The sequence below is a fragment of the Lichenostomus cassidix genome, chromosome 5 (genome assembly GCF_008360975.1).
Source record: "Lichenostomus cassidix isolate B80296 chromosome 5, HeHo_3.0, whole genome shotgun sequence".
Taxonomy (NCBI): Eukaryota; Metazoa; Chordata; class Aves; order Passeriformes; family Meliphagidae; genus Lichenostomus; species Lichenostomus cassidix.
The window spans coordinates 46,923,697-46,934,488 of NC_139486.1; the positions used below are offsets into that span (position 1 = coordinate 46,923,697).

At 47.3% G+C, this 10,792-nt stretch overlaps 1 protein-coding gene across 1 annotated transcript; it reads right to left on the minus strand.

Moving 5' to 3' along the window:
- Positions 1-411: 411 nt before the first annotated feature.
- On the minus strand, positions 412-3,744 carry INS (insulin). Its single transcript, XM_085063878.1, has 3 exons — positions 3,624-3,744; positions 2,915-3,118; positions 412-651 (listed from the first exon to the last, which is right to left on the minus strand). Exons 1-3 carry the CDS (start codon positions 3,694-3,696, stop codon positions 515-517), a joined length of 414 nt encoding a protein of 137 aa, XP_084920004.1. The 5' UTR covers positions 3,697-3,744; the 3' UTR covers positions 412-514.
- Between the last annotated feature and the right edge of the window lie 7,048 nt (positions 3,745-10,792).

The window sequence follows — 10,792 nt, forward strand, 5'->3', positions numbered from 1 at the left end:
CTGAATTGGCCACGGTGGTCATCTGTGATTTTTCTGAGTACAATGAAAAGGTGACATAATTCTTTGCCTAATCTTTGCTGTTTCCATCATGTAGCTGAGGAAGTTCGGTCTCCAGCTGCCTGGCTATATTTGGGCTGTGAACTGCAGGAAGTCGATCAGCATGACATTGTTACAGATATTCCCCTGTAACGTTTCCCTAGCAGGAGAAGTCTTGTTCAAACTTCTCTGCCTGCTCCAAAGCTGTATAATACCCCTCCCTCCCTTGTTCCCATGAAGTTCGTTTGTGTGGCAGAAGGATAATGTGAAGTAATGGCCAAAACCTGCCTTACCCAAGAGCATGGACTCTTGACACCCTAAAGCAGACATCAGTGCCCTCTCCCCAAGACGTGGACACATGAACCAGCACAGTCCTTCCAATAGATCCACAGCATTTATTCAATTGCTTTGAAGGTGCAGTAGCATAAGTGCGTGTTTCTGCCCATGTCCCACGAGCTCCCCAGCACCAGCCCTGACACTAATTGCAGTAGTTTTCCAGCTGGTAGAGGGAGCAGGTATTGTGGCAGCATTGCTCAACGATCCCTCGCTTCACCTTCTCAAACTCCTCCTGCTGGAAGGGCAGCTCTCCCACCTCACCGTGCAAGGGACCGCTCACTGCCAGGGAAGAAGAAGAGAAGCTGTGGGATAGCACACTGCATCAGCCCTGGCTCGTGAGCCCGGCAGACACCCCCTTAGCAAGCACCAGATTTTTAAGCTGGAGTTGGAAAATGGGAAGGAAGTTGCAGGGGTTTCCCCAGGCTGATGCTGCTTGTACCATCTTCAGGCTCCCTGTTTCCTCTCCCAAAATAATCCTGTGGTGTTCAGAAGATGCCAAGCTGAGTGGCTATCAGCTGTGTGAGGGATAAAGGGATACAGGGGCTTTATTGGGGAAGATGTGTGGAGAAGAAGAGAAACCCTGCACCCTCCCTGGAGTGGGCAACTAGTGTGAAAAATGATAGAATGGGGTGGTCTGCTGTAGAGAGAAGAGTTTGGGACTGCAGCGCCCTTTAGGCAGTTACCCACTCTTCTGGGAGCCTGGGCAGAAAACTGGGATGTTCATGGGATTGCAGGGACAGTCCAGTTCTAAGGCTGGGTGCATTTCCCAGCTGTTCCTGAACAGCCTGCTTCTGTTGGCTGCCTGGATATAGTCCCAAGCAGACAGCAAAAGCATTTGTGTGTGTCTATGTTCACAGCTGGGGGCAAGTTTTTAGAAGCAATGATAAATTAGGGTATTTGGAGACAGATAAAACTCAACAGAATGTCTTATTTGCTGGTGAGAATTTGAAAGCTTGTGCACAGATCTGTTCAGGTTTTAGTTGCCCAATGAAAATATGGAAAATGGCAAATAAATCAGTGAATTTTTCCTGCAGGAAGAAAAGAGCCCCTAACAACAAAGAGAAAAGGCCTGGAAAGTGAGAATGAGATGTGGTTTCTAGGGCAATACAAGTATAGTACAAGATGCAAAATCCCCAAGCCCCCAAAGCGTGAGGCAATGAACAAGGCACAAAAGTAACACAGAATCATTATGCTAGTGTGCTAGAAAGGAGATTTGGGAAAAATCTGGTCCAACATGAAATAGAAGAGGAAATAGCTAATCAATGTTTAGTGATTTACTTGTCTTCATCCTTCAAGCCATCTGTGAGCAGACTGTAAACATAAACATATTGTGTGACAAAGAGGTGGTCATTCAGGCAAAAGTCCTAAAAAAGGAGGTAGAAAGTCCTCAAAGACTTGCATTTTGCTTGGCTCAATGAAATTCTCTGTACATTATTTAGATTATTTGGCTAATGAAATTTCCAACCCATTTGTGGTGGTCTCTGGTAATTAATAATCAGAGAATGGAACAAATAAACATCCCAGCTGGATATTCTAAACAAATCATGGCAAACCCTCTGCTATGGAATTATCCTGTTTCACCTTTAAAAGGTTCCTAAGACTATTTCACAGGATGGTTACATACAGAGGAGACAGAACTGGATATGAATGAAAACAGTATATGAAGAGAAGAGAAACAGTGCGAGATGTATTTTAGTCAGGAGAGGTTAAGTAAAGGTTGATCTTGAAATGAGAGGATTGAAATGGATGCAATTTGGGCAGGGGTCTCCTCTGCATCTATTCACAGTCTTGATTAGCAGCTTGGAAGACAGAATGTTCAATGTGCGTCTCGAGGCCTCACCAGTCAGCAAGGATGTAAACAAATGCAGAACAACGTGCATGTTTTGAGGTCTAGAAAATATGACCTAAGATGGTAGTAGGGTTGTCTAGCTGAGGAGAGGTTAAAAGCAGACATGGGAACAGTATGCAAATATTTTGAAAAGCCATCATAAAGAAGAAGGCTCTTGCCCATGGCCACTATTGAGAAGACAAGAAATAATTTACTGCCAGGGATGTTCAGGTTAGATATTGGGAAGAAACACTCAAGGAGAAGGTCAGTTAAGCTTGGGAAGGGGCAGTTTCAGGAAGCAGAAGAAGCTTTCTGTCTGGAGGTTTTTATGAACGTACCAGACAAACATTGCCAAGAAATAGAATGGGGACAACTGGTCCTGTCTTGGGACAGAAGGAGTCTCCTTGAGTTCTTCCCACCTTTATTTTCTATGAATACTCTCAGGCTGGTGAAATGGCCACACAAAGAAATAGACGAGTTTGAGCTTTCAGGCACAATTCCTTTTGCCTCATAAATCCTCTCTCCCCTGCCTGCCCTCTCATCTGCCTTTTTAACCTGAAGAGCTTTTCACTGGCAATGCGATGCTGCTGGTATGCTGAAGGTATTTCTGGCATTCCCCATGAAGGACATTCCTGGTGTCACTGTCAAAGACAGGCGGTTTTTGCGTTTCACATCACATAGCACGCCACTGCTCCCACAGTCAGCCCCACTTACCTAGGGGCTGCTCGACATCCCGCCGGGCTTTGGGGTAGTAGAAGAAGCCTCGCTCCCCACACACCAGGTACAGAGCCTCCACCAAGTGGGAGCCACAGAGGTGCTGGTTGACAGCCGCCTGGCTGCTCCCGAGGCCAGAAAGGGCGAGAAGGGCGAGGAGAGGCAGTGATCGGATCCAGAGAGCCATGGTGAGCAGGCTGAGGCCTAAGGTTGAAATGCAGAGGAGACACAGGAAAGTCTAGGAGGTAAAAATAGGTTGTAATCAAGCATCTTTCAGCCCCTCTGGCACAGAAATGAGACCAAAGTAGGAGATGGACCTTCTAGTTGGAGAAGGAAGGAAAGTTTTCTGCATCAGGCCTTACAAGTTACAGTAAACTACTATAACCACAAGTCCATCTCCATGCTCCAGCAGTCTCAGGCTCCCTGCTGTCTTGCTTCAAAAGGCTGGAAGAGCCATCCCACCAAGCCCTATAGAGAACATACCCCTGACAGCCAAGACCAGCAGACCCCTTGAGAGGAAAAACCCTCTCTGCCCAGTCAGAAACGGCTGTAATGTGTGATGATGGCCCAAAACCATCACAGTGCATTCAAAGACCTGAGGGGACCTCATTTTCTTGGGCCAATGAGCCACACTGGTCACCACCTGCTACATCAGCTTAAGAAGACAGCTCTGCTAAAGAGGTAGAAGGTGATAGGCAATCTAACTTACCCAAGAGGTGGCAGAAAGAGGTGGAGAGAAGTTCGCTCTGAGGGATGAAGGTGGTTGGTAGTAATGTCCCCATTCTCTCTGTCTCATATTTATATGCTTTACCTTGGTCCAGGTGACACAAGAGCTACCACGAGCCCCACCTCCTTGATGACACTCTAGCCAAAATTTTTGCTACTTGTGCAAACTAATTTCCCTCTGTGTAGCATCCACAGGTCTTCATGCAAGTTAAGATAGAAGCAGCTGTTTGCAGTTTCCATCTCATTTAGTCTGCTGTTTTCGCTTCCCAGAAGGTCTGTCCTGAGCCATCAGTGACCCTTTTAGCAGGAGATGATGGTGCTCTTACAGCTGCAATGATTACTAATGACACTAATGCTGGCAATAGGCACTGTTGGCATTGCGGTGGTTCAACAGCTGTTTCTAAAATGTAAAATTAAAAGCAAACATGTTAATCTGTTTGATTTATATCACCTTGGAAAGTATGCAGCAATGGGACCAAGTGGTTGGTGAAATCATGCTACTGTCAGGTGTTAGGAGAAGGAAAACACATTATTGTGCTGAGGCTCACTGGCCACGCGGTGCACAGCAAGAGACACGTGTCCACAGCTTGGGCAGGGGGAGCAACAACATCTGCATTTTCCAGGAGACCTTGGGTGGTCATTTTGGCTCAGCACAGGACCAGAGTTTGAGCATTTGAAATTGTGTATGTGAAAAAAAATAAGCCTTTTCCCCTTCTCCCACTGAAAGGCAGATTCCCTCCTTCACCTGCCCCTTGAAATTCCTCTTTGGGGTTATAAGCAGAGTAAAGACTCAGCCTCTGCTGTTTGCAGCTGGGAGCTCTGAGTATCTCAGCTCTTCTCTCTGGGGCTCTGTCCAAAATGGTGTCTTCACCACCAAGAAACATTTCTGGTAAATCCCAGTGAAAACCAGGAGATATCAGATTATCTCCATTTCTGGCTGGTAAGTTTGGTTTTAAAAGGAGATGGTGGGTCAGGAATGGTCTACTGGCTTCTATGGATCTGATTTTGGTGATGGATCTAGCTCTTGCTCTTTTTCACATTTTCCAGTTTTTGAGTAGCTTTGTGCCCAACTTTTCTGCCACCAATAGCAAGCTTGTACTTTTTTCTGCTTGAAGTATACTGTCTTTTTCTTTTCTCCTTTTGGTTTTTTTCTGCCTGAAAAGGCCTATTTTAAATGCTGGGGATGAGATCATCTTCAAACTTCCCATTGCTCCAACTTGTGAGACTGCAAGAACTCAGCATCACTGAGTAGGAGATGTTCTCTGAACACTCTTGCTTGTTTAACTTAGAATAAGCCTGATTCTCCATACACAGGATAAATCAGAAGGAAGTTCACCAAAATCAATGCAATGCCTTGAGATTCAAACCAGACCTTTGATTTCTTGAACAGCCAAAGCAATTCCATCCATCAACATTTAGGAGGTAGGAAGTGCCATGTGTCCCTGTCATGGCTTTGAGTGTGAAGTATCATATGTTTGCTAAATGACTGTGATTGCAAAAAGGCTCATGAGAAGCGCTAAATCTCTGATGAGCACAGGGACAGGACCCATTTGCTCAAACGGATGCAAGACAAGGTTATCAGTTACATCCCCTGCCATGTAGGTCTTTCAGCCCCCTGCTAATAAATCCAAGTTGTGATGCTCAACTATAGTTAATAGCATTTCTGCACAATGTGTAACACTATCTCTGCCTCTCTTCCCCTCAAAAAAGATATTGGATGTACTTGAATGACCTAGTGGTATATGCATGAAGAGGGGCTCAGGTTTCAGCAAGATAGGAGTTCAGGGAGTTCACTACTGAGGCCTTCTTACTACTGGGTAAAGATGTGGAATTAGCAGCTACATAGGATAAACCCTAGCATTTCACCCCAATTGAAGTAGGTTGCCAAAGCCATGTGTGACTCATGCTTCCTCCAGAGCAGGGACCTTGCACCCAGAATCTCACACAAAGAGGACAACCCACAGAATTACCCTCCAGATCCCCTTGGCAATCATTTGCCTGAGGTCATCACACTGCTCAGGGTTCAATGGACCTCAGTCAAGTGATTGCCTTGGAAAGGCTCCTGAGCAGGGTGCCCCCCAGGTTAATCACCTGAGATTTGCCATTTAGGGCTTTCCTGCTTGCACTTTTGAATGTTACCTGAACTCACCTGAACTCATGTTTTATTGACAGAAGGGCTTTGTAAGGATACTCCTCTATCCACTATTGTCTCACTTTTAGGCAGATTCCCTACTGGACTTTCCCCTTCCCTGAGGCTTACACCACTGATGTAGCAAAAAAAGCTGCTTTATTTTGCTTTGAAAGTGCTATGTTCTTAGCCTGATGCTTCTCTTACCCTTGGCTAACCAAATCCTGGAGGTAGCTCCAAAACGCTCGTGGCATTCCTGCAGCATGCCGCAGCAGGGGAAGGGCTGGCTGTACCCAAGTGCTCAGGAATTCCTCTTGGCTCACTGTAGTTTGGGTACAGAAATAAGCCAGAAGATTTATTGGAAGGAAAAAAGATATCATGCTGGCTCAATGTTCAGCACAGGCCAATTTTTTTTGCAAAAGTTTCCTACTATGATTTTTTTCCCCTTCCAAAATATGATCACTTTGATTATTTATTGGAAAATGGATTTTCTTACCATAAATGGTCCTTTGGAATATGAAAAATGCTAGCAGTCATATAAATGGATATAAAACGGATACAAACTGCGGAAAGTTTTGTCTTAGAGGGAAAACTCCCATGTCAGCAGTGAACTGAGAGAGGGGGCCAACAGGGGAGCCCATTTCTAGATGGAAAAGGTTTTTCTACACAAAAATCTCAGCTTACTCCTTCCAGGCTGGGCTTCCCCATGATTTTCATGTCAGTACGCAGTAATGAACCAAGCACTCATCCATTGTTTCAGCTATGCATGCCTCCAGTGATTCCCCCAGATCCTCAGGTCCACATTGGGCTTGCTTGGCTGAAGGGTGGGAGTGGGCTGCTCCTGCTCTTCGTGCTAAACCACCTCCAGACGTGACTCAAAACCGCCTCCCTTCCTCAAATCCCCCCCAAGCCTGAGCAGTTGCATCAGTGGGAACAAGGTTTAGGCAATCCCCAGTGTCATGTAATCGAGTTTTACAGTCCTCTGCCAGCACAATAAAATCTTTACTACTGTAGATGTCTCGCATTTTCAAACCCCATCCTGAAAAAATAACAAGCCCGCTACAGGGGAACTAGTTAAAAATTACAAGTTTGTGCAAGTTTTAGTGACAGCAAAGGTCAGGGCTGGAGGCAAGTGAGTTCTCAGCACCCAGGGATCCCAAAATGCCACCCACATCCCCCTTGCTGCTCTAACACCCTGTGGTGGCTCCCATTGTTCTTGCCATGCCTATGTGTGCATTGCCCCAGAGGAGTAGCAGGGATCCACACAGCAGGGAGCACATGGCTCCTCTTTCCTGGAGGGTCAATTCAGTGGCTTGTGAAGCAAATAGCCCCAATGCTCATCTGTGCTGTGCCAGCAGCCTGCTGGAACACGGCCCCAGGTCACCCTGAGGCATCTGCATTCCCAACGGCAGGTTTTGGGGGTGACCAGCCCCAGGGAGATGCCCTGGGATGGCCACTGGTGGCCACTGGAGATGTGTAGCTGGGACAATGTTTTCAAGCACATGGGCCATTTGAGTCACAGAGGTGTAGCTGTTCACATGGCACAGGGAAGCAGGGATGCCTCCAAGGCTCAGCAGTTGCATCCTCCAGGCTTCTCTCTCCTCCCTGTGTGAGGTGCAGTCATGTGGAGTGATGTGGAGTGGTGAAGCCAACATCCTTGGTGCTCCATTTCCATGTTTGATTTCCAGGTGCTCTGCTCCCGTTAACTTGTCCAAGCACATGTACAGTGGCACTGGTGTGACAGGAAGGGCAGGGAGCTGAACCTGGCACTGGGGAGGGGGTTAATCCTGGGAATGCTTGCAAAGATGCCTGCAAAGGTACGTGGCCTTGGGGAGAGAAGGGGCTGCTCTAGCAAAGGGTGAGGCTTTGGCTTATCTGGAGTCACACAATGAGAGATGCCCCTGCTTCAAAGGGGGCATTGTGCAAGCAGAGCAGGGGGATGCTCACTGGGATACAAGTAATCTTGGCTGCTTCCATAAACTAATCCAGGCAGTCGCCTGGCTGCAGGGCATGTGAGCCATCCCCATTGCCCCACTGGCCACCAGGTTGAGGCCAGATGCTCCTGCCAGACTGTGGACTTCACAATTTTCCAAGTTGTTGCAGGCCAGGGACATTATCCTGCTGCTTTGCGCACAGAGGATGGATTCCTAAAACAGCACAATGTAACCAACCAGGTCTGACCCATCAGTTCCCATCAGCTCTGGGTTAGCTGCGAAGAGCAGAGGGGGCTGTGAGTACAGTCACACTCTGGAGATGCAGCTCACTGGCAGAAGATGCTCCAGGGAGCAATTCCAAAGAGGCAGTAGCTTTCCTCAGAGGACAAGGGAGATTCCCAGGTGTGCTGCAGCTCTGAGAACAGGAGGAACTCTGAGCCTCCTGCAGCTCAAACCCTCTGGCCACCCCTCCTGAGTACAGAACACCTCTCACAGGGAAATGGTGAGCTTTAGCAAGCCCAGATCACTAGGGACCACAGAATCTACAAATTAGTTTGGCTGCACCTTGCTCAAGCCCCTCTGGCCTCTGCAGGCTCAAGCCTCTCCACAAGTACAGCCACCTAAGTAAGCTAGACCAAATTTAATGATCTCTGGAGTAAAGCTCCCAAAATCTTTCCTGTCCACCTTGGGAAGAGCATATGCAAGGCTATAAATAGAGATGGAAAAAACAGCTATGCTCCTTTTAACCCTATGAAAATATTACCAGCCACATATTTTCTGAGAAGGTAAAGAAAATAGCTCCTAAGAGCTGTTATTAGTTCCTAGACACAGCTATTAGCAGACACAGCAGAACAAATTAGTTTGTTTATCAATGAGGAGAAGATTAAATCTGTGGCTATTAATGACCCAAAAGTAATCCTCAGTGGAGATGGAGAAACATTAGAAGAGGTGATGACACCCTGCTAGAGGACAAGTACCGAGAAACAAAAGTAACAAATAACTTCTACTGAGTGGAGAAGCACCAGAAAAGTAGCCTGATCAGCACCAATCTAAAAATACACATTTTCAGCACTGATACCATGTCTGTCCTTCGTGTAGTCGAGTCCACGAGAACAACCAGAGAGGATCTTGACCCAGTCCTCAGGAAACAGCCATGAGAGGGGCGATTGAGTCCAACAGAGAGTTTTCTCCGGTGTCCACAATTGTAGGCACTAAAGTCTCATGGTGCCACCCACCACCATGGCTTCCACTTCAGGTGGCATCACAGGTGCCCCTTGGACCTGAAGAAGCCTTTGGTAAAACAGAGGAGGGAATGACCTGGTCCTTGATCACGACACTGGAAAGGATGGGAAGGCCACCGAGACCAGCAGGCACAGCAGAAAGTGCTGGGCGCAGCAACTGGGGGCTAGAAGCAGCTGAGGCAGCAAGCGGGTGAGGAGGGAAATGCCAAAAAATGAATGAATGATTTTTTTGCTGGCTCAGACTGGATTTGTCCCAGCTGTGAAGTGGTCTCATGGATTGAAAATAAATTATTGTGTCACAGAGTTCTGTGATTTTTCGCCGCTGCCTATCTCTGCAGCTGGACATCTGCACACTGACCTAAAACTCCACTTTTCTCCAGGACTTCTGGAGGTGCTGCTTGCTCCTTCACCTTCTCAGGTCAAGCTTTAGCACGTTAGGTTCCTCCAGCTGGATTGGGACCTAAGACAGGAGCTGTGATTTTTTTCCTCCTTCCCCCTCACTTCTGCAGCATCATCCACATGGGATTTGGTGTTTTGCCAACTGGCACAGCTCTGTGCCAAAGCACCTGTACTAACACAGCCCCTGGAAGTGAAAAAAACCCAGCCCACCATTGCTCTTATTAGCTGTGGTTGCTCCCTGGCATCCATCTTCCTGGCATTGTCATTCCTCACTCCCAGGATGCTCTGCTGGGGCCAGGAAGTGCCAAGGACTTGCAGAAGAGCTGACCCTTTTCCTGCTTGTGGTCAGCTGGACCCCACTGTGGAGCATTCGGATCTCCCTTGCCAGGGAATGGGAACTCCCAGGTCTGATACCATTAATTATTGCTGGGCAAGTGGATTGTTTTGAGCACTTAAAGCTACTTTAAGGATTTGGATGCACATCAGTAACTAGTCCATAGGCTTTCCTATGGGTTCCTAGACAAGAGGTGTAAATCCTACTGATAAGCCTTGTTAGTGATAGGGGGCTGGGGAGGGGAAGCAGGGGGGATGTTTGGAGCCAGGCACAGGGATCTCCGGGGCCGGGAGGGTTAAGCTCACTGCTGCAGCCCCCTCCTCCTGCCGGAGAGCCCCTGGCTGGGGGGAGGCACTGGGGTGCTGCGGGCAGTCGGGGTCAGGCAGATTTACAGCAGCAGAGGAACCGGGGCTGTTAATTCAAAGTTGCCGCTTATCGGTGTTTAGAAAGCAAGCTCCGATCTGTTGGTTAGCGATTTGGCCTTTGCTGTAAATAGAGGGGCCCCGTGCTTTGCTCTGACATTTTTGTCTTATTATCTTGTCTCAGCCTCCGAGGGAGGTGGGAGAGTTATTTAAGGCTGACCTTAGTGGAAGGAAAATGAATAACTCCCTTACCCCACCCTGTTTTTCTCTCACAGCCCTGGGTAACAACTGTTGCATTGAAGTATCCGTGCAAGATACTTAATCCTCCACCATCCCTGAAAATATTTTGTAGATCAATTCACCCTGCTGTGCCCAGAGAAAATAATCACAAAGAGACCAAGAAGAACTAATGTCAGGAGTAAAAAAAAATGGATTTTTCATCATTATCCCTCCAGAAAAACCAGTGAGGATGGGCCTTGAATCCATCGAGGACTGGAGTTCACCACTTAGCCTGTTCCATCTTGCATTGCTGTAGTTCAGGTTTAATTAAAATCTTCGCATCACAAGTTTGAAAAGCAGTTGCTTCATCCCAAGTGACTAAAGATAAACCTCTGAACATCACACACAGAAACATGTGACAGTGGCTGGTTGGAGCTGGAGAGAGTACTTTGGATTTGGGGAAATTTAGATTGAGACCCAAACCCTCTACAGTCCTGGAGTAGAGCATTTAGGGGATGCGCAAGGAGACTGTGTG

Excerpts from the sequence above, each read along its gene's own strand:
- INS (XM_085063878.1), bottom strand. The coding sequence starts at position 3,696 with ATGGGGACATTACTACCAACCACCTTCATCCCTCAGAGCGAACTTCTC. Across the intron at positions 3,119-3,623 it reads CTCTTTCTGCCACCTCTTGG|GCCTCAGCCTGCTCACCATG; the intron begins GTAAGTTAGATT and ends TTTCAACCTTAG. Across the intron at positions 652-2,914 it reads GGATGTCGAGCAGCCCCTAG|TGAGCGGTCCCTTGCACGGT; the intron begins GTAAGTGGGGCT and ends CTTCCCTGGCAG.